We start from the raw sequence: 24969 nt of genomic DNA, 5'->3' as shown, positions 1-24969 counted from the left end.
TATGACTGATAATAAATTGTATGCTGAGTGCCAACATGGATTCTGCAAAAATAGGTCATGTGTGACTCAACTTCTGGAAGTGATGGAGGACTTTACAAAAGAGACAGATAAGGGAGAAAACACAGATGTGTTATACTTAGACTTCCAAAAAGCATTTGACTCTGTACCACATGAAAGACTACTAAAGAAACTGGAATCTTATGGGATAACAGGAAACATACTTGGGTGGATAAGGGACTTTCTAACAAAAAGAACTCAAAGGGTTAGGATTGGTAGTTCCTTCTCCGGTAAAGCTGATGTTATAAGTGGCATACCACAAGGTAGTATATTAGGACCTGTACTATTTACTTTATTCATAAATGATCTCCCTTGCGAACTAAAGAGTACATGATGTAAAATTTTTGCAGATGACAAAATTATACAACTCTCGAAAATTCTATTACGATTTACAAAAAGATATTGAAACATTAGTAAAATGGTCAGACACATGGAATCTATATTTTAATGCTAAAAAATGTAAAGTACTTCATATTGGGGAAATCAAACCCAGAGAATGAATACATAGTGAAAATCGGAGACAAAGAAATAAAAGTATCAAAATGTGATGAGGAAAAAGACTTAGGTGTCACATTTGACAAAAATTTATCATTTGACAAACATATAACAAACAGTATAAACAAAGCGAACAGAATGATTGGAATAATAAAAAGATTATTTATATTTATTGATAAGGTTACTTTCTTACGGTTATATAAAACATTAGTTAGACCGATCCTAGAATATGGAAACACTGCATGGTAACCAACGCAAATAAAGCAGTCACAAGCCATAGAAAGGGCTCAAAGAAGAGCAACAAAGCTGGTCTATAGCATAAAAGATTATTCATATCAAGAAAGATTAAAGTACTTGCAACTACCATCAAGAAGAGTAAGAGGGGACTTGATACAGACGTACAAAATATTAAATGGGTTTGACGATGTAAACAAAGCATACTTTTTTTGTACTCCAAAGGTAGACACTACAAGAAACAGTACAACAAAATATTTAAACAGTATTCCAGAACAAATCTCAGAAAGTTTACATTTAGTAACAGAGTAACAAATTATTGGAACAAATTAACAAACAATATCAAACGTGCACCTAGTATAAATACTTTTAAGAACCTCATACTAGTCATTGATAAACACGAGTTATTAAACAAAAGCGAAATATGACTTTGATGGATAAATTGACTGAGCTAGTCAACGACCTGACCAACAATGTAAAGGAATAAATTTGAAGGGGCATAAAAAGCCAAAAATGGCTAAGTTGTATAAAACAACGCCCCAAATCCTGATCCTGATCCTGAAGATTTATTGGCCAGTGCTGAAAATACAATGAATTGTTGTATAGTGTATGCTGTCTTTGGATAAAATAAGGTACATTAACTGCGGGCTCACCGATTTTTTTATTTTTCCATTAGCAACCCATCATCAGCGCTGAACAACATATTACAAACGATGTGAACAGGTCTGTCACAAACACAAACACACTCCACAGGCCAAGATCGTTCTCAGTGGCAAGAAGAGAGTGCGATTGTTTACTCATGAGATTTACCTCCCTTGTTTGCAAGCGCACGATTTTCCGGAAGTTCCACAGGCTTGTTCTCTGCCCTCGCCACCGAAAACAACGAAACGAAGCTCACTTGGCAATGGGACAGCCAGTGAGTCACACGGCACAGTTCTAAATTAAGCAGGGGTGAAGGGTAGCTCGATGTTGACTCGCCGCCGTAGCACACGTGGATAAGATCGCTCGTGGTACGACAACTGCAGATTATTGTTCTATTCAGTGACAGACACAACCGATTGATGGCCGCTCCCAAAGACAATGGACGGGATGTTGTGGAAGAGACGGAGATTCGGACGAAGGCTCATCGATGGTGTAAAGACTCGATCGGTGGTGCATGGTCCAAAATCTCATCGGATGAGATGATCATGGAACCAGTCAGGTGAGTTACAGCTAAACAACGCATTACACGGAGAATCATCTTAAGTGTAACGAGGATGAGACAACCGCCTTGGCTTGTGCGTTGATCTACGTGTGGAAGCATAATTGTCACACAACTAAGTTAGTATAGACTGGTTTCGTTGTAAATGTAACTCAAATCGTGGGAAATTATAAGTAAATAACCCCATCTCCTGGCAACGGTTTCATCAGTTGATTTATTTTTCCTTAAAAGAAGGAACAGTTAGTTTTACAGAGAGTACAGATTGCCAAAATGTGTGTGTGTGTGTGCGCGCGCGCGTGCATTTTAGTAGACAATATCCACAATTTTTCCTCTCAAGACTGTAAGAATAGTGTTCACAAGTCATGGATTTCACTTTGCCAGTCACTCTAGTCTAAGGAGTGAAGGAGAAGAAATGTGGATATAGCCATGTGTGTGTGTGTGCGCGCGCGCGCACACGCACGCCTCCAATGTATGTGTCACATGTGTGAGTGTGCATTACCCTGCATATTAGACATGTTCACCTGTAAACATAAAGGGGCATACAGAGTATGATATATAGTCTGCATAATTATGTACATTTTTTAGATGTATGTATATACGCACATTTAACTCTCTGTGAGTATGTATGTGTGTGTGCATGTGTGTTTGTGTATGTGTCTGTCTGTACATGTATGTGTGGGCGTGTGCCTCTAGATATATATATTTGAATAGCAAGAGAATGTGGGGTTTAATAATATTTTAAAGCAAAGGTGTCATTTCTCATTAAATGTCAGTCTTTTAGCTTTTTGGTGTCATTCAGGTGATATGTAACTGATAATAATAATAATAATTATAATAATGATAATAATAATAATAATGGATACTTATATAGCACACTATCCAGAAATCTGCTGTATGTGCTATACAAAAACACTTTTGTTAACATAACACATTACATCTGTGTTACATACACACACCAAAATGTGACTAAACACACACATACACACACACACACACACACACACACACACACACACACAATGCATACATACATTTTAACATACATGTATACCTAACACCTACCCTCAACACATACGCACACATAGGCAAATACAAACATACATAAACACACGTATGCGCGCGTGCACACACACACAATACACATTCATTTTCATGCATGTAGTTATGTACATATAGATACGTATACACACCTAGTCAAGCACAGCTAATGCAAAGGAAGTGGACCTGCCACAATTTGACTTATTGTTGAGGGAAAAGGCGAGTTTTGAGACAAGATTTAAAAGATGCAAGGGAATTAGAATGATGGAGGTTATCAATATCAGGGAGCTTGTTCTACATCTCTGGCGATTGAAAAGAAAATGATCTGTGTTCTTAGGTCTTACTTCTGACATGAGGTATCCTGAGAAGTCAAGTATCAGAGGAAGAACAGAGCTGGCAAGACGGAGTATAGATATGGAGGGGTTCAGAAAGATACGTGGGGCCAGATCCGTTGACTGCAGAAAAGGTCAGAGTGGTGGATAGTTTCAAACCAGTGGAGAGACTGAAGGAGAGAAGAAACATGGTCAAACTTAGAAGCTCTGCAAATGAGTCTGGCAGCGTTATTCTGAATTTGTTGGAGTCTGTCTAATAGATATTTGGGGAGGCTGGCCAAAAGAGAGTTGCAGTAATCCAATCTTGAGAAAACCAGAGCACATAAAGGTGTCTTGGTTGCATTGGTTGAGAGATAGTGATGGATGGAACTGATTCTATGCAGTTCCAATTAGGCAACTTTACAGATATTCGAAATGTGCTGTTGGAAGGAAAGAGACTGGTCTAGGATTACACCAAGACTGCGAACAGAAGGAGAAAGTGAAACAGGTGTGCTATTGATGAGAACAGAGTCAGGAAAGGTTCCAAGGATGTTGATGAAACTTCTTTGAACAGGCTATCATAAATTCAGTCTGATCATCATTTAGTGGCAGCTTATTGAGAGTCATCCAGTCCTTTAGGCCAGCAGTGCCACTCCTGTGTTTGAGTCACCAGTGCATCAAATTCAGCTGTGGAAGCCGACTGATAAAGTTGAGTGTCATCAGCAAAGCTCTCATGTGACATCGCATGATGACTGATGACATCAGACACAGGAGCCGCATGCAGCATGAAAAGAACAGGACCTAGGACGGACCCCTGTGAGACACCATATTTTAAGGCAGATACTCTACCATTTACATACACATTCTGTGTACGATCCACAGGTAAGACGTGATTCATGCTAGTGTAGTGTCACAAATACCAAAGGAAGTTTTAAGTCTGTTCAAGATGATAGAGTGGTCGATAGTGTCAAAAGCTGCTGACAAGCCCAAGAGAGCGAGAACAGATATCTTATCATCATCAAATCCAGAAAGCAAATCATTCACTATTCCAAGAAGGGCCATTTCGCTACTATGACCAGGTCTGTAAGCTGACTGTTGAGAATTAAGTAAACTACTTTGTTGCAGATGAGCTGAGACAATATGATCTTTTCTAGCAGTTTTGATAAAATGACAGATTTGAGACAGGTCGATAATCTTTCAAACAATTATGATCCAAAGATGGTTTCTTGATGAGTGGACATACAACAGCAGATTTGAAGCTTTCAGGGAAACAACCAGACAGTAAGGAAGAATTGATGCCATGAGTAATATGTGGTAGTAGAACATAATGTACAGATCTATGAACTAGTTTTGAATGTACTAAAATGGCCTTTGGCCGACCGGGATCATAATCAGTATGATTTGTTTGTTCCTTTGTGTTCATTCAAAATCAAAATGGAGATAAAAATATAGTATACCATCTCTGCCTGTGTATCTATATTTTGACACTTTGCCCCCCCCCCCACAACCCCACCCTCTCTCTCTTTCTCCCTCTCTTTCTCCAGACCCCCCTTCTCTCTTCCCTCTCTCTCTCTGTCTCTGTTTATGTCTACATTTGTCTGTCGCTCTCTCTTTCTTTTACTCTCAGTGTGTGTGTGTTACAATGTGCGTGCGTGCATGTGTGTGTGTGTGTGTGTGTGTGTGTGTGTTACAGTGTGTGTGTGTGTGTGTGTGTCTGTGCGAGTATATAAATTTACATTTAACTACATATGCTATACTGTGACCCACTTATGCAGGCACCATGTGTGTGTGTGTGTATGTGTGTGTGTGTGTGTGTGTGTGTGTGTGCGTGCAAGTATATAAGTTTACATTTAACTACATATGCTATACTGTGACCCACTAATACAGACACCGTGTATGTGTGTGTGTGTGTGTGTGTGTGTGTTTGTGTGTGTGAGTATATAAATTTACATTTAACTACATATGCTATACTGTGACCCACTAATGCAGACACCAGCAGGGGTCTGATTTCTGTCCCGTGCAAATTACTACCTGCTTTTTAAACGCGGATGTGTATAACATATAATCACAATGCATGGCAGTACCTGAAAAAAAAAAGAAAGATCAGGTAGAGGGAGGTAGAGTGGAGAGGGGGGCGGATGGGGGGAAGGGGGGGGGGGGGATGCAATGGAATGTTCCACCACTGTTGTGATCAGCAGACAGTGATGTTTTCACACTGTCACTCAGTTTAGGTGTCAATTTACAAGCAGTGAAATATTCTGTGGAAATGTGTGTGTCCTACTCCTCAGTTTTAACTTTTATTGGTGGAGATATGGCGTGACGGAGGGGGGCTGTTGGATGGCAGGAGGGGGTGGGAGGTGGGGGGGGGGATATATTCCTTGCTAGTTACACTGTACTAAACATCATTGGTGGACTGAAAGTTCTCACACTAGCCACAGTCACATCTTTATAAAAAAAAAAAGAAAAAAAAAGAAGAAGTTTGTTCCATGATTATGCATCATTGTATGTGCCCTTGGAACAATTGCGGATGTCTTAATTAATGGAAAAATCCACTCGTTAACGAAGCGTACCCCCCTCATTGCAGTGTTTCGTTTTCTAGTTAGTAGTAGAATGACCTGCAAAATGTGTTAGGGTGATGGAGTGCATACTTGCAAAAATTTATACAATGCAGAAACAGCAGAAACATGATGATTGTTAGAGTAGTGGAGTGATGGCCTGGTGGTAATGTGCCAACTGGAAAGCAAGTGTCCATTGGTTCAAATCCCATATATATGTATGTAGAGACTGATAGTTATTCACTCTCCCCTCTTTTCACTACACCTTGAGTGGTGGTCTAGTTCCTAGTCTTTCTGTTAAGTGTGTAGTGCTGTGCATTTGGTGCTTCTAAAGGTAAAAGAACCCATGGCAATAAAAGGGTTTTGCCTGGAAAAATTATTGGAGAAAAATCCACTTTGATTGTAAAAAAAAAAAAAAAAAAAAAAACAAAAAAAAACCACACACAGAAAATACACTTCCAGACAGGTAAAAAAAAAAAAAGGGGGGGGGGGGGGGTGGGGGGCTGGAACTGCACTGCCTGAATTTCACACAGAGAAATCTGTTTTGACAAAACAGTAATACAGTACAGTGCAATATGATGCAATGTGATACAACACATTATAACAATACAGCGATATGACAGTGCATCATATAATTGTATCAGTTAGAGAACTTGAGAATAAAATCATGTTTAAACCAATTGTATTATTAGCTCTAGAGTGAAACGGCAAAACATGACATGTTTGTGATTTGGTCTAGATGTATGTTTGTGAGTGCTTCCGTTACCATGTTCCCTTACTATGTGGAGTGATGGCCTAGAGGTAACGCGTCCGCCTAGGAAGCGAGAGAATCTGAGCGCGCTGGTTCGAATCACGGCTCAGCCGCCAATATTTTCTCCCCGTCCACTAGACCTTGAGTGGTGGTCTGGACGCTAGTCATTCGGATGAGACGATAAACCGAGGTCCCGTGTGCAGCATGCATTTAGTGCACGTAAAAGAACCCATGGCAACAAAAGGGTTGTTCCTGCCAAAATTCTGTAGAAAAATCCACTTCGATAGGAAAAACAAATAAAACTGCACGCAGGAAAAAATACAAAAAAATGGGTGGCGCTGTAGTGTAGCGACGCGCTCTCCCTGGGGAGAGAGCAGCCCGAATTTCACACAGAGAAATCTGTTGTGATAAAAAGAAATACAAATACAAATTTATACAAATGTGTTGGAAAATAAAGAGGGAGCTGTTGAGGACTGGAATCAGAAGAGTTAGAATTAAAACCCATTGACAGGGGCAACAGCTGAGGGGTTCAAGCTGAGCTTCCTGTGTTTGAGTGCAGGTTGTGGTGCCTTGTGAACTTGGGAGTGTGAAGCAGACAGATTGACAGACAGATGAATGTATGCACACACATGCACAACTGTATTTATGAATGCAGATGCATGTGAATACGCACGTGTATGTTTGTTTGTATGTACACTTGCATGCTCACACACCTGTAATTGTTATAAACTGAAATAGATAATACATACACAAATTCACGCGCACATGTATGTGTGTACACACACACACACACACACACACACACACACACCATAAATTCTGCAAAATGGATGTGCACACACACACATACACATACACATACACACAGAGACACAAACACACACACACACACACACATTATTATAAAAACAAAAATAACATGTGACCAGTCGTTAAACTGAATCACACGCACGGAATGTTAGTCATTTCCAAGTGTAGGAGGCTGCGCTTTATAGATCGATGTGACAGGTTGTAAAGATCATGAGAACAAAAGCTTGGCAAAGGACCTCCTATCTTTGTTGGGTTCGAGTCCATGAATACTAACACAATATGAATGTGTGTGTGTGTGTGTGTGTGTGTGTGTGTTGAGCACGTGTGCATAAGTGTTCACCTATATATATCCATGTCTGTGCTTGAATGTGTGTGTGTGTGTTTGTGTGCAAGCGTGTGTGCAAGTGTATGTGTTAGTGTACCACATGATGAATGCATATATTTTACTGTCCAAATGGCTTCTGCACTGTTTTGAGTGGTCCAGCAAGTGTTCATGCCATTCCTGAAATACTACTAAATCATGACCTACATTCAGTTGATACTGTAGTGAGCTTATGCAGTGTAAAGATAGACGTCTCTAAGATTTGATCAACAGAAAAAAGATCAGCACAACCATCTTCTTATACATGTGCAGCAGCTGTCATGATGAGTGGTCTCTGAACTTGAACGACACACTGTATAAATAATAATTTATACTCTGGGGCTGTGTGGTCTGTGTTTTTTTTAGGAGGTGGAGGAAGAGTGATGAATATGCTTATACATATGCGCACACATGTATGCACATGTTTGCTTGTGCGCACGCACGCACAGTAACACACATACACCACTTTTATTTTCTAAATGCCTATAGTCTTCATGTTGAGGGGGAATCCATAACTGAATTCTGAAACGGCAAGTTTTGGTCACCGGAGAATTTACCAGGCAATAGCATATGTTGTTCTCTCATCATGCAGATGCATACATGCATGCATGCATGCAGGCTCACATGCACACACAAACGCACATACACAGTTGGTGGTAGTTTTATGTAGAGAAGAATGTAGTAAATTCTGAACCATGCAACATGTTTATATATATATATATATATATATATATATATATATGAAAAGAATTTTCCAGTATCATTATCATACTTTAGGCTGCTGCTTACAAGTGAGCAACAGCCCTCGAACTGTCAGCCTGGAGACAGACTGTGCAGAAAGGTCTTTCCAAGTTCGAAGAGACACTCGCTCAGCAGCATGAAGAAAAGAGAATGAAAAGAAAGGCTGCAGCCCAGGCAGACAGACCAGCGTCAGACTTCATCTGTGCCCTGTGCCACAGGGACTGTCATTCCCGCATCGGACTGGCCAGCCACACCCCCGACGCTGTACCAGAAAAAACACCTAGAGCGCAAGTCCATAGTCTTCTGAGACTGAAGGATGCCTACTCTACAAGTGGGCTGGAAGGAAAGGGTTGCTGTGCTCATTTCCTTCTCTGCACAGGCTCTGTTATCTTCCACAGAGAGAGAAAAATTAAATAGTATCTTATCTAAAGAGGTTAAATGAATAAAGACAATAAGAATTATGCCTTTTTTTTTTTTTTTTCTTTTTTTTTTTTACTCACATCCGGCCCTCTGGGCATAGAGGGAAAAAAAGATGAAGATCAAAATATTCACAACAGCAAAATATACATAACAAGTACGTTAGCATTACATTAGCATGCACAGAAAAAAGAATTATATATATATTATATATATATAATTTTTTTTATGTACAGTTCAACATATCCAGGGATATTAGTTCAGTAAGGAGACAAAACAAGATAAAATCTTTATTATTGAGGGTATTAGATATAAGCAAGTAACATGCTTTTTTTTACATCCATCCCTTGCCATTAAGAGGAAATAAAGCTAAAGAAGCATGAAAATGAGCAGAAGGATATATACACACGCACGCATGCACGCACGCACTCAACACACACAACACACACACACGCACGCACACACACACACACACACACACACACACACACACACACACACACACACCACACACACACACCACACACACCACACACACACACACACACACACACACACACGCACACACACACACACGCATGCACGCACGCACACACACACACACACCACACAGCACACACACACACACACACACAGAGGGGAGGAGAGGTGGGTTGGAGAGAGCAGGGAACAAGACTGAGACAGGTGAGAGAGAGTGAAGAATAAGGGAGGGCAGGGGGAGGGGGAGAATGAAAGAGACCTGTAGGAAAACTGGAAGACAGAGAAAGAGACTGACAGAAGGAGAAAGAGGCATGAACACACTGAACATTGATTATCAATAGGATAATCAACAGATATAATATGTGTGTGTGTGTATGTGTGTGTGTGTGTGTGTGTGTGTGTGTATGTGTGTGTGTGTGTGTGTGAGTTTGAAAACATGGATGCTTCTCAGACTGGATAATATTTCATTCCACAAGCAACCCCCAAAGTAAAAAAGGAAAGAGAGAGAGAGAGAGAGAGAGAGCACTGGAGGCTGTGGTTTTATAGTTAACTGACAGCACATTTACAGGCGTACATATATGTAATGATTTATAATCGTGGAACATCATTAAATAATAACTGCATGGCCTCAAACCTATGTCATCTTTTTACACACACACACACACACACACACACACACACACACACAGGTAGGAATACATGCACAGAGGGAGAGAGAGAGAGAGATTAGAGCAGATCATCTTTTACATGTTATTCTCAGGCGAAAGTAAAAAGCAGTACACACTGCAGGCACATGATAATAATAATGATTATTTTGATAATAGTACATTTATATAGCGCTTTCAAAGCTCTCAGATTGCCTTTTTAATGCAATAACACAGTGATACACAAAGTATACAACAACAACACACACATGTACAACACACTCACATACACACACACATACACAGATGCACACATGTACATGCTTACATAAACAAGCGTGGAAGAATTACATGTTTATGCACAGAAAACAGATGTTGAATATAGTGCCTTAATCATAGAGAGCACTTGAAAAGGGTTGTTTTTAGATTGGTTTTAAACTAATTTAAAGGGTGCAAATGAATGAGTAATAGATGTGGATTCATAGAAAACAGATGTGGAATGAGTTCCTTACTTTTTGATCGTGTGTGAAAGGGGGTGTGTTCAGATTAAAAAAAAAAACAAACTAAAAGGGTGCAAGTGAAGGAGTATGATGGACTAGGAAAGGCAGTGAATTCCTGGTTTGTACAGCTGAAGAACTAAAAGCACTATCAATCATCATGTGAAAAGGAGAACGGCACCATAGATTAATTAAGAACTGCATACGCCCTCAAACCATCACAGCCTGTCAGCACTTTCAGAGCCTCCTGAGACAGCTGCTGCTTTCACAGAGAATGTCAGGGGCGGCATCATCAGCTGCAGTCATCGCCGTCATTTCATCCGTGAACATTTCTAGCAGGTCTGCTGTATCATTCCCCACCCCCAGACCCCTCCCCCGCACCCTCTCCTCACATTGCCTAACCCTCCGCGTGTGGTAACTTGCGGGTATTGACGTTTCTATTGATGGCATTGTTGTTGCATGGTAACCAGGCTGCTGGTGTAAAATGAAGTTCCGGAATCAGGTCCTGTCACTTTCATTAACAAAAAAAAAAAAAAAAAAAAAAAAAAAAATCTTCCCTGGGGATAAGGGAATATATGTTCTTGTTAAAAATTGTCCCATGATTTTGATGATACAGGTCCTGTCACCTTCATTAAGAAAAAAAAAATCTCTCCTGGGGGTAAGGGAATATATGTTCTTGTTAAAAACGGTCCCATGATTTTGATGACACTGGAGCAGTTTGTTGATCAGTATTATGTTTATTGATAAAGTTTTCAAAGAAATTCAGGAGGGGTTTATTTGTAATCTTTCTGCGCTTAATTTTTGGTTCAGGAACACATAATGTAAACAGCAATGATAGTGTGGATTTATGAAGCCCCTAATCTCTAAATAGGGCTCTGGGTGCTTTAGCAAAGCAGCTCTAAACATGATATGAACGTACATGCACACGCAAACCTGTTGTATAGGTCAAAATCTTCATTACAAGTGACTAAAAAGTAAAAAGAGGCTACAGTCGCATTACAAGATCAGTCAGTTTTGTCTGTATCTCTCTTCCCCCATAGCTGTCATATCCTCGTACAGAACCACTCCTCTCACAACGCATGCGGGTGTGTGCACACACACATGCACAGCTCAAACACACAAACACACGCACACACACACACACACACACACACACACACACACACACACACACACAAACATGAAAATTGAAATACATGAGGACAATGAAATGGTGTGGTGGTGTTCTACATTAGTTTAAGAAACTGGTTCTTCGGGAGACTTGAATCAATTAGGGATGGGCACAATAGCCGAGTGGTTAAAGTGTTGGACTCTCAATCTGCGGGTCCCGATTTCGAAACTCGGTAACGGCACCTGGTGGGTGAAGGGTGGAGATTTTTTTTTTTTTTTTTATCTCCCAGGTCAACATCTGTGCAGACCTGCTTGTGCCTGAACCCCCTTAGTGAGTATTCACAAGCAGAAGATCAAATACACATGTTAAATATCCTGAAATCATGTTAGCGTTCAGTTGGTTATGGAAACAAAAACATACCCAGCATGCATACCACCGAAAACGGGAGTATGGCTGCGTACATGACGGGGTAAAAACGTTCATGCACGTAAAAGTCCACTCGTGTATATGAGCGAACATGAGAGTTGCAGCCCACGAGCAAAGAAGAAGTAGAATCAATTAAGAGATGTGTGCCTGACCCGCAGAGGAAGTTGGCTCCAGTCAGTCAGACCATGAAAGAACGCTGACCAAAGGACTGTCTTCTGACAGAAGGGATGCAAAGAAGACAAATGTTGGAGAAAGAACAAAGCTGGCATTACCATAATGATTTTCATAAGAGGCACATCATTTCTCTAATCTGCAGATGGAAAATGAATTGTTTTAGGACAAAATATGTCAGTAATGTTTCTTGCATCTGTGGTGCTCACATAACAGCTGATCATACACCAACTTGCGACATGTTAAAGTCTCAAATTCCTGAACTGATATCATCTTCAGTGTTGACGATCTTCAGCAGTCCATTGCTAATGTATGACTTTTTCAACTCCTTGTTAAATAGTCCAGTTGGTTCACTGTTATAGTTGTTAGTTTTTCATTAGAAATGTGTTATATTGTTATGATGTTGACAGGCGCAATAGCCGAGTGGTTAAAACGTTGGACTGTCAATCTGAGGGTCCCGGGTTTGAATCACGGTTACGGCGCCTGGTGGGTAAAGGGTGGAGATTTTTACGATCTCCCAGGTCAACATATGTGCAGACCTGCTAGTGCCTGAACCCCCTTCGTGTGTATATGCAAGCAGAAGATCAAATACGCACGTTAAAGATCCTGTAATCCATATCAGCGTTCGGTGGGTTATGGAAACAAGAACATACCCAGCATGCACACCCCCGAAAACGGAGTATGGCTGCCTACATGGCGGGGTAAAAACGGTCATACACGTAAAAGCCCACTCGTGTGCATACGAGTGAACGCAGAAGAAGAAGAAGAAGTTATGATGTTTTGTTTATTTTTTAAACAACACTTAAATCAATAATTTTCACACACACACACACACACACACACACACACACACACACACACACACTTTCACTTACTCGTATGCGTACACAGTAATCCCCCCCCCGCCCCCCCTCCTCCCACTCGATTTTTTTCCTTCCCTCCTCTAATAACACTTACAGTGAAAAGACGTTAAACTAAAGAACAAACAAAGCTGACAGGGGATGGTATTTAAGACTTTTCAGGGTATATATATATCCAGATACAGGTGAAGGGCAGGAAGACGTGAGTTTGAAGCAGATTCTGTCTTGAATGTGCAGTCAGTGAAGAGGCTGTGACTACAGTGTAAGAGAGGTATGATGTATTCCCGTCTCCAGAGGTGACTTGCAGACCAACCGGGTGGCAAGATTCTTTTGGAGAGGATACTTGCAGGAAGGTGAACCTCCAGGAGACTAACATTTATCAGATGAGCCAAGACAAGACTAATAGAAAAGACCAATGTTTTTGTGGATTCAGTGGAAGGGAAATATTTCAATCTGGGACAGGTCAATCAACGAGAACGTTGAACGTTACATAAAAGTGCAGATTTGTTCAACAGTGGACTGGTATTAGAATGCCAATTAAAAAATATCTATCTGTCTGTCTATCTGTGTGTCTGTCTGTCTGTCTGTCTGTCTATCCATCTTTCTGTCTATCTATCTATCTATATTTATTGACTTATTTATATTGATCTGTCTGTAGTGAGTTCTTGATCTAAAATGAAAAGTGTGTGTGTGTGTGTGTGTGTGTGTGTGTGTGTTTGTGTGTGCGTGTGTATGCGTGTGTGTGTGTATGTGTGTGTGTGTGTGTTTTGCCTATGAATAAGTGAACCATCATGATCCTGCTCTTTTTTTTATTTTATTTCCGGACTGTTTAAATCTTGAATGTCTTTGTTGTCATACAAATGAATTAGTGGTATTAGTGTGAAGCAGTAAAGGACCTCTTTTAAGAACCTCTTTGTCCTTACCTTTCTTTGTATCACAGTTTGATGTTTGTGTGTGTGTTTTGCCTAGCCTGAACTGGCGTCATCGTGGAAAAGAGCCAGCAAAGTTGAAACCCAGGAATGCAAGAAAGAAGGAATCTTTGTGGGCATTGCAAATGTAAGCATGTGAATATGTGATACATCCCACATGACATGGTGAACGCAACATTTTTGATTGCTTTTTTGGGAGCTTTCGGATGATTTCTGTTTGATGCTAATCAAAACTCACAAACCCAGGTCATGTTATGCTGTGGGGATCACCCCGATAACTACCAACAACAGTCATCAGCTTTTATTATTATTATTGTGGACGTGGTCCCTCCACTCCCCATACCTCAACCCTCTTATCGCCTCTCCCGCATAAAAAAAAAAACAAAAACAAAAAGAAAACAAAGAAACAAAGAAAAAGGGGGGGGGAAAAAAGAAGTTAAAAAAAAAAAAAAAGAAGAAGAAAAGAAATGAATCAACAGTAAAAGCACAAATACTGTGATCAGCTGAGAAGAAACTGCCTGCCTGTGTTGAAAGGATTCATACATTTCGTTTTTTGATTCATACATTTCTTCTTTTTTTTCTTTTTTTTTAAACCAACAAAACCCAAAAGAAACAAAATGACAAATGAAAACAAGAACAAAAACAACCAAACCAAACCAAACAACAACAACAACAACAACAATGAAACAGAAGTAGAGAAAGACTGGACTACTGCTGGTGAAACAACAGCAACAGCTCCAAGACCAAAATAAATATATATATTCTTTAACATCATAATGGGTCATCAAGACAGCCCAAAACTTTTGATGAACAAAACTTTGCCACAGGTTAGACACACACACACGCACACACACACACACAGACACACACACACACACACACACACACACACACACACACACACACATATGTATGTATTTCTAAAACAGCCTGGTCTTCCCACATATGTTAGTGTTGCACTTTCCAGGATAGACAGAGCCAGGTAGATGAATGATACATAATGGAAACCTGGGGAATTGAAACTTTTTTTTTGAGCACTCCGTACACATACCATCACTTTCATCTGAGTTTGCCTTGGGTCAGGGTATTATATTGGATATTTGCATGGCATTAATCTGTAACCCAGCATGTGTGTGTAGAAACTGTTTTAAAAATCTTTTTCTATTTTTATTAGTTTGCCAACTAACAATGCAAATGTGTGGTTACATGTGCACACATGTACGTAAACACCCTCCTCCCTCTCCACACACACACACATTTGTGTGTGTGTGTGTGTGTGCTTCATTTTTGTACAGTGTACATATAATAATATATAATGCACAAATGGACCAGCATACATGTGCATGACACATAATGCACACATGGACATGTGTACAGATACACATATCAACATAGATACAAACACACATGCATACATGCATGTTCACACACACACACACACACACACACATGCACGCACGCACACACACGCACGCACGCACACACACACACACACACACACACACACACACACACACACACACACACACACACACACACACACTCACACATGCACACACACACACACACACACATGCACACACCACGAGACCCAAGGGAAAACAAATACTTCCATCGTGGACTTGGGGTGTGTGTGTGTGTGGGGGCATATGAAAGGAGGGGAGGTGGGTTGGGATGCAAGGAAAAATACCAAATGAGTGAAATGATTGAGATTGTTCATCCACTCCTTGCTAAACATGTAATTTTGCACTACCAGAAAAGGTTCTTACATGGTGTCCCAAAGCTTGTCAGCCAGCCAGTGACTTTTAATGCCAGCACTGAACAATGAAAAAAAAAAAAAAAAAGAAGAAGAAGAAAGGATTAATGGTCCTGTAGCTTTTCACGGCCATCAAGGCAGTTAATTCTCACCTATTGGGGCTGGGCATAGGATAGTGGGGCTCAGTCCTCTCACCTCTGCTGTTTTAACCTTCCCCAACTGAAGTCAGGTACCCATTGACCCATTCGCGTCTGGGTGGAGTGAGGAAAATCAGAGTGCTGTGCCTCTCTGAAGGTATCAGTACAGTATCAGTATCAGTAGCTCAAGGAGGCATCACTGCGTTCGGTCAGATCCATATACGCTACACCACATCTGCCAAGCAGATGCCTGACCTGACCAGCAGCGTAAGCCAACGCGCTTAGTCAGGCCTCGAGGACACAATGCCATGTTGAAGCATGGCCTTGACGGGTGCAATAGCCGAGTGGTTAAAGCGTTGGACTTTCAATCTGAGGGTCCCAGGTTCGAATCACGGTGATGGCGCCTGGTGGGTAAAGGGTTGAGATTTTTACGATCTCCCAGGTCAACACATGTGCAGACCTGCTAGTGCCTGAACCCCCTTCGTGTGTATATGCAAGCAGGAGATCAAATGCGCACGTTAAAGATCCTGTAATCCATGTCAGCGTTCGGTGGGTTATGGAAACAAGAACATACCCAGCATGCACACCCCCGAAAGCGGAGTATGGCTGCCTACATGGCGGGGTAAAAACGGTCATACACGTAAAAGCCCACTCGTGTGCATACGAGTGAACGTGGGGGTTGCAGCCCACGAACGAAGAAGAAGAAGAAGAAGAAACATGGCCTTGAGAGCCTTGTTCACTGGTGAATACTAGGGCCTTGAACCCTGATCATTGGTGAATGTTGGATTAGAGGTCCCAATGCCAAACCAGTTCTGCCATAGCGCCTCTGTTGAATGATAGAGTGTTTCATAAATCTTTGTGTGAGAAGGTGTTTTTTTGTTTGTTTTTTTTAATTTTTAAAATTTTTTTTTTATTCCTGACGCTGGTTTGTGTCACTTTCAGATCACTGAGTCATTTAAAAATTCCCTTTTGTTAAGAAAACCTGCTTGCTTTTCATGTTGTGGTGTGCCACCAGAGTTCCGTCTTCAGTGGTGGATTTAACTTACGATCAAATTTGATTTATTTGCGAAACCTCCAGTTCATTCACAAACACAGACATGCACGAACACACATAGTGTGTATATATATACACACATACACACAAATGCATCCTCCTCTACTCCCTGCACACGCACAAACACACAATGTGTGCACACCCAAATGTGCACATGCGCTAACACACAGACACACACACAGACACAGACACACGGACACAGACACACACACACACACACACACACACACAGACACACACACAGACACACACACACACACAGGCAGACACAGACACACACACACACACAGACACACGCACGCATGCACGCACGCACGCACGCATGCACACACACACACACACACACACACACACACACACACACACAGGAGAGAGAGAAGAAGAAGAAGAAGAGCAGTTCACCCAGATAGCAACACAGAGTGCTGTTATTAGATTTCCCACAGGCAGCAGGCAGTGTTTTGCTGACATCGCATCACTTCACTTGGTATGTGCATCCCATTAGTGAGTCCCTCTTCTTCAAAGTGCAAAGTGATTGCAGGAATAATTTTGTTTGGTGGGGGTTGTTGTTGCTAGGTGTGAAGTTGTGTGGGGGGGGGGGAAGTGTATGGGGTGGTGGGTGGGCGTGTGTTGGGGGAGCATAAAACGAACAGGGGGAATTTCCATGTGGTACACATGAAAGAAAAAAAAAAGTCTTCACTTGGTCTTCCAAAAAGTAGAAAACATATTTCTCAGAATTCTTAAAAATGATAGTTTGTGAGTTCATGTGAGAGAGAGAGGGAGAGAGAGAGTGTGTGGTCTGCTGTGCGGGCACTTGATTGTTTCTTGTTCTTTTTGTCTCTCTCTTTTTTTCTTCTGTCTGTGTGTTTGTGTGTGTGTGTGTACTGTGTGTGTGTGTGTGTGTGTGTTTGTGTGTGTGTGTGTGTGTGTACCTGTGGCATTGTGAACACATTACATGAGTGTGGAAATTTTTACATGTTCTATAGATACACCCAGGTGCTTAGAGGCTGTCAGTCAATGAAAAATTCCACAAAGCCTTCACCTTCTGAACAGGGGAACATTTTTGGGGTGGGGCTTTCAGGTGCCATAATGTGGTTTGTGGATTATTAATGGCAGGAGTTGCATTATCATTGTATAGTCACTGGGATTATATCATGCAGAGAGATGGAACGGCTTCAGATATTAAGTTTGTGTGTGTGTGTGTACTGTGTGTGTGTGTGTGTGTGTGTGTGTGTGTGTGTGTGTGTGTGTGTACCTGTGGCGTTGTGAACGCACTACATGAGTGTGGAAATTTTTACATGTTCTATAGATACAAACCAAGTTCATGCATGCACTGGCACTTGTCATTAGTCTTTCAGTGAGTCTCTCTCCTGGTCACTCTTTCGGTAACCTGGCTTGTTCGTTGGGGCACTGCACTGTCTCCACTTCTGGCGGTCATGGGATAGGGCCTGAGTTCCGGCAAAGCTCCTCTGTCCACTCAGGGGTGTTGTCTGTCCACTTCTTTCACTGTCTGCCTCGTCTCCTTTTCTCCTGCACTGTTCTCCTGAGGATGGTCTGGGATAGCCCATCGTTTCTTGCTGTGTGGCCATACCATCTGCTTTTCCTTTTTTTTTTTTTTTTTGTTTTTTTTGTCAGTTCTTGACTTCTTCATTCTGACCAGTGTGCTGTTCAGTGGTTTTCCTGACTTTTTCATTTATGTGGTCCTTGTGGGAGATGCCAAGGAGTTTACCGAAACATCCTTCTGTAAGTTCTCCTGCAAGTTTTCAGCATTTGCATGCAGACAAGAATAGATAGAACCAGTGTGTGCAGGAGCTTTGTTCTGAGACTGATGTTCTGGTCTCTCCATATGGGTTTCAGTCTTGCCAGTGCTGTTGCAGTCATCTCAGCTCTTACCAGTTCTTCAGTCTTCGACCTTTCTTCACTGATGATGGCACCAAGGTATTTAAACAGCTGCACTGTTTTCAGTTATTGTCCACTGAGTGACTGACATTGATCTAGGTCTTGACTGGATCGCTGCTGTTTGTCGTGAGTTTCATCTTCTCGGATCTCATCCCCATTCTGTACATGGTTTATGCTTCGTCCCGGAGGGGCTGCAGAATTTCTTCCAGTCTTTTTCAGAGTGAGTGCCAGCCTTTGCATTCTAAGTCTCCTTGGATGATCAGTATTCTTTCTTGTCCTGTCAACGATGTCTTGGAGCTGGGTGTCTCCACTTGTTCTCCATAATTTCTTCACTTGTTCATCATTATAGTCTGAGGTCAGAACATAGGATACCGACTGCACAATGGTGTTGTTGAAGGGCGTTGCCAACACGGCAACAGTCAGGTAATAATCCTGCTGGAAATGGGGCAGTTCTAGATGGTCTTGTTCAGTTGTTGACAAGAAAGCCCACTCCATTGATAAGTTTGTATCCAGGTCTCCACTGCAGTAGAGAATACAATATATGCCCTTCTGTTTGATGTTCACCCAGGCTTGTCCAGCTGACGTCACAGAGTCCTACATTGTGGCCAGATTAGAATGAAAAATCTGGTTTCACTTCATGTACAAGTTCTCGCAGTTTTCTTGGTTGGGCCAGAGTTCTCACATTCAAAGAGGTAATCGCGATGTTATCTCTTCCACGGATCTCCTTTGAGGAATTTACACCTATCGTATGTTTGTCTATTGTCACTTGCACCCCAGTGGTTGAAGGTAGACATGGCCTGGGTGAAGAGTGAGCTGGCGTGATCAGTGGTGTTTTGTTCATCTCCATGTGGCGTGTCTTGAGCAGGAATAGCCTGGCGGAGCCAATCCCTCTCCAGGTGTGAGACTCTAACTTCAAACTAAAAGAAAAAGAAGGTTTAATTGACAGCATGGTTGGAATAAAAAAAAATCATATTCAGATCTATTTTTTATTTGGTACTAAGTGTGTGCATGTTTATTTGAGAAGAGAAGGTGGGAAGGTGGTAGCGTGGTGAATGAAGGGTGGGGGAGCATAAAATGAACAGGTGTTGGGAATAGGGGGCGTGATGGGGGTAGGGGTGTGGGGGCGTAATATGAACAAGGGTTGGAATTGGGGGACATGAGGGGGGTGGGTGGGCAAAAAATGAGCAGGGGAAGGGGGCGTGGTGTGTGTGTGTGGGTGGGGGGGGAGGGGTGGTGGTGGTGGTGGGAGGGGTGGTGGTGGTGGTGGCGGGGGGGTTCCATGCAGGTATACATGCAAAATACTGCATGCCAAAATATCAACTTACCTGTGCTTGCAGCATGGCTGCCATCCATTGAACTTGAAAAGTTTCTTCATACACCCAGGTGCTTAGAGGCTGTCAGTCAATGAAAAATTCCACAAAGCCTTCACCTTCTGAACAGGGGAACATTTTTGGAGTGGAGCTTTCAGGTGTCATAATGTGGTTTGTGGATTATTAATGGCAGGAGTTGCATTATCATTGTATAGTCACTGGGATTGTACCATGCAGAGAGATGGAATGGCTTCAGATATTAAGTTTGTGTTGGTTTTTAATTGCTTGTTTGCTGGTTTTTTTTTTGTTTTGTTTTTTTGGCAGGCATAAGCATTTTACATGTGTGTATAGAGGTATTGAAAATGTCATTGTGATGTAGCATACACTGACTGCCACATTTATTTACATACTTTTGCACATGGGGAAGACAAGACTTTCAGGCAAGATTCGTGATAATTATTTTCAAGAAAAAAAAAAATTGTTTCATCAGTATGATGGTGAGGACTAAAGCCATTTCAAGCTGAACTTTTAAATGACATGATAAATACTTGGTCACGTGGTTTAAAAAAATAAAATAAAAAAAAAAAAAAAAAATCATTCAAACGTGAATCAGTTTGATAAACCAATGAATGAACTGTGGGACTGGGAGGAGTCCATGAAATCGGAAATCCCTGGACTGGCAAATTTGATTTTAAAGTCTGTGTGGACTGTTGGTTCAGCCATGTCAATTTCTGTGCGGCTGGCACTGAATTTGTAGAGATGAAGAAACTGCAGGAAGTGGAATGAAACAGGATGTTTATACAGTACAGTACAGTACAGTACAGTGCAATGCAATACAATGCAATGCAATGCAATGCAATACAGTATATATCTGAAAATAATTATATTTTAATGATATGGTATAGTTTTATATTATAAATATAATCCAGTACAGGCAGGAAAGGAAGATGATTGAGACCACTGCATCATAATATCACATTCTGTCTGCTGGTGAACGTTTTGAACTTAAAAGGATAATTTTGTACAGTTTTCGCTTTCTTTCACACTTTGTGAAATCATGCAATGTTTGTTATTGTGTCATATTGATTTTTTGTTAATTTGGTTTTTGTTTTGAAAAATACATTGTCACAAGAATGATTTTTTTTTTGTTTGTAAAGACTGTAATTGAAAGTTGAGAGTGTGAGTTCCAGATTTTTTTTTCGTGGTTTGTACAGGTTCTAGTAGGAGCCTCTCCTTCCTCTGGCTAATCTACTGCCTTCATGAGGTCTGTAAGTGTTCCTTATGGACCCCCTTTATTTAACTCTGAATTTTCAGTATAACCAGAAACATTTATTCTGTAACTGATCATCAGGTCTGTAAACGTTCTGTATGGACCCCCTTTATTTAACTCTGAAATTTCAGTATGATCAGAAACATTTGTTCAGTAACTGATCAACAGGTGTATAAGTGTTCCATATGGACCCCCCCATCATTAAACTCGGACTTGTCAGTATAACCAGAAACATTGATACTGAAACTGGTCATCAGGTCTGTAAGTATTCCATATGATCTCCTGTCATTTAACCCAGACTTGTCAGTGTAACCAGAAACATTTGTTCTGAAACTTACCATCACGTCTGTAAGTGTTCCATATGATCTTCCATCATTGAACTCTGACTTTTCGGTATAACCAGAGACATTTGTTCTGTAACTGATCATTAGGTCTGTATTTATTTCCTATGAACCCCCATCATCGTTGCTCTGACTTTCCAGTTGAATAACGGGAAACATTTATTCTGTAACTGATGATCAGGTCTGTAAGTATTCCAAATGATCTCCCATCATTTCACTCTGACTTCTCAGTATCACTGGGAACATTTGTTTCTGTGACTGATCATCAGGTCTTTTGAGTGTTCCGTATGAACCCCCATCACCATCACTCTGACGTTTTGTTATGAAACAGAAAATGCTTGTTCTGTAACTGATCATCAGGTATGTATGTGTACCACATGAACCCCCAGCATTACTCAGACCTTTCAGCGTACTTAGTGACACTCTGATAGTACCAGTGTGACTCTGCAGGCCAGTGTTAACAGGATTCAGAGGCATTTTGAGGTCAAAATTTAGGGTATATGCTTTTTATCTCAAAGCAAGACTCACCCCCCTCAGCACAACACGACCATCACCAAACCAAGACCCATCAGTCCTCAACTACTTGACCAAAAAGATGCTTAGCCAACAGGATTTTAAACTCAAAACTTGCTTATCTCGAAGAAAAATGGTCACAAGTGTTTTGTTAAGCAAACAGGATAGTAATGGAAGTCTGTACAGAAGATACGGTGACATAATCTGGATGAGATACTGAAGCAAACAAAATAGATACATCACAGTTTGTAAGACACCAGCTGGGAACATTTAAAAAAACAAAAATATAAGGCAGAGAGACACTAGCTGTTTATGTTTGAAGCATGTTCATGTTGAGTTCGAATGATTCACCCTTTCAGTGTTAATGACTGTTAGGCAGTTGTCAGAAAAAGGCATAATAAATCAGTATTACCAGTCCACCCTTGGTGACAGGTACACCAGGAATCCAACTTGACCTTGACATACACGTGTGCGTGTGTGTGTGTGTGTGTGTGTGTGTGTGTGAAGCCTGACTGAATGGCACAGGAAACATATAATGAGCACCTAAAGGCAGCTCTCACTTGGTGTTACCTAGATAGGCAGCCTGTTGTGCAAATGACTCTGTTTGCAGAGCGCTTACAATGTGGTCTCTGACTGTGTAAGTATCTAGATCAGTCAGTCAAACAAAACCTCTTGACTGTGCTGTTTACATACATCATATGTCATCGAATACATGCCTTGTACAATGCTGTAGTGATGTATGCTGTACCTCTGAATACCATTTTCTTTCTGTTTCACTTAGTGCAGCAGAAAAGTAATCTGTTTGGCAAGAAGAATTCACTCCCTTTATCTTTTTTGGCTTGGGGTGGTGGTGGTGGTAAGCGAAAGGGGGAGTGGATTCTCTGCGATGTGTGTGTGTCTGTGTGTGTCTGTGTTGGTGTTTACATCTCTCTCAGTCCTTGTCTCCTTCTGGTATCGGCCTCTGTTTGTACGTGATGTGAACACATTGATGGGATTGTGTTATGATCACGTCTCTGTGTGTATCTTCTGTTTCTGAATGTGTTGATAGTAGGATTATAGGAATGCAGGATGCTGATCAGTACATAAGGTTACAAAGTGTGACTTTTCCAGTGTTTTTCTTTATTTTTTACTCAGCATACAACAGCAAAGTACTTTGCATCAGCAGTGACCAGGTGAAAATGAACACTGTAATTGAAGTGAGCTGAAAGTTTTGCAACAGCATTGGTTTTGACTTTACCTTCAGACTTCAGATATGGACAGATGTGATGAACTTTAGGGTAATTTTATTCTGTGTTTGGCTTGGTTCTCATGTCAACTTCAGTGACGCCAAGAGCAAAACTAATGGATGAAACACCATGAAGACCTGCTGTTCACTGTGAACAGGAGGAAACTGAAGTGGTATGGCCACGTAACCAGGACAAGTGGCCTCTCCAAGACCATCCTCTAGGGAATAGTTCAGGGGAAGAGGTTAGGAGGGGAGACAAAGAAAGAGGTGGCCAGACAACATTTCTGGGTGGACAGGAAGGAGCTTTGTTTCAACCCAGTGTACCCACACCTGTCGTTTCGTCGCTCGCCTGTCGCAACAGGACTTTGGGGTGATGAAAGGATGAAGGATGAAAGGTCATTAAGGATGACTGATGACTTGCGCGATGAGTTTGTTTAAAGTGAAGTGACGCCTCACCAGTCCCGGAAGGGAGCGGTGGGAGTGCCGGTTTAGTCGCCGGCAATCCCACCCTGAACAGGTAGTGGATTTCAGGTTACCAGTAGCAGATCTAATGACCTGACCTGACCTGACATTTGTTTCAACCCAGGCACTAGCACACAGCTAGAGGCTTGTGGTGTGGTGGAGGGAGGTGGTAGAATGGTGAAGACGCTTATCTGCTATCACAGTGTCCTTGAAGGTCTGGGTTCAAATCCTGGTAGTGGTGTAGCCCTTTCTCCTAAGCTTGACTGGAAAATCGAACTGAGCATCTAGTCATTTTGATGAGATGATAAACCGAGGTCCTGTGTGCAACACTGACTTAGGGCACTGAAAAAGAACCCGTGGCAACATAAGTGTCGTCCTCTGTACAAGAAATCCACTCTGATAGGCACACAATTATATGTCATGTAAAACATGCGCTCCAGGCCCAGACTGAGTGCATTGTGTTACGCTGCTTGTCAGGCATCTGACGACAGATGCGGTGTTGCGTATATGGTTTTTGTCTGAAGGCAGTGACGCTTCTTGAGAAACTGAAACTGAAACTGTGGTGCGATGTTCCACCTTACACTGCCCCTACGACCTTGAATGGTTAAGTTAGCAGGAAGAAAGCAGTGGGGGCATCATGACATTGACAGTTCTCTATGCTCCATCACATGATGGAGTAACTAACGGAGAATGCTTTTCTGGGGGTTACGGTTGTTAACTGCCGAACGTGTGACAGTCATGTTCAGTCATGTTCCATAAACCCTGTGATTAGCATTAGTGTCGGGAGACCTTGATGCTGTAAGAAATCTGTGTTCACGTAATGTTTACCAGATCATTTCAGGACAACACAGGTAACTTGATGACTTTCAGCGTATGCGTGCCTCAGCATTCATTGACGTAACCGCAAAACTGCACA

General features: G+C 41.5%; 1 protein-coding gene across 2 annotated transcripts in view; it reads left to right on the top strand.

Moving 5' to 3' along the window:
• Positions 1–1698: 1698 nt before the first annotated feature.
• Positions 1699–24969, top strand: part of LOC143286883 (choline/ethanolamine kinase-like) — a 52061-nt gene continuing 28790 nt past the window's right edge. The window contains exons 1-2 of one of the 2 annotated variants that reach the window (XM_076594792.1): positions 1699–1987; positions 14130–14216. In XM_076594792.1, the coding sequence (XP_076450907.1) occupies positions 1848–1987; positions 14130–14216 (227 nt within the window). In that variant the 5' untranslated portion in view covers positions 1699–1847. The remainder of the gene's footprint in view (positions 1988–14129; positions 14217–24969) is intronic. The other variant, XM_076594793.1, reaches the window with a different exon arrangement.

The sequence above is a fragment of the Babylonia areolata genome, chromosome 10 (assembly GCF_041734735.1).
Source record: "Babylonia areolata isolate BAREFJ2019XMU chromosome 10, ASM4173473v1, whole genome shotgun sequence".
Classification (NCBI taxonomy): domain Eukaryota; kingdom Metazoa; phylum Mollusca; class Gastropoda; order Neogastropoda; family Buccinidae; genus Babylonia; species Babylonia areolata.
The sequence above is the reverse complement of the archived record's forward strand: the minus strand, read 5'-3'. Positions and strand labels throughout refer to the sequence as shown.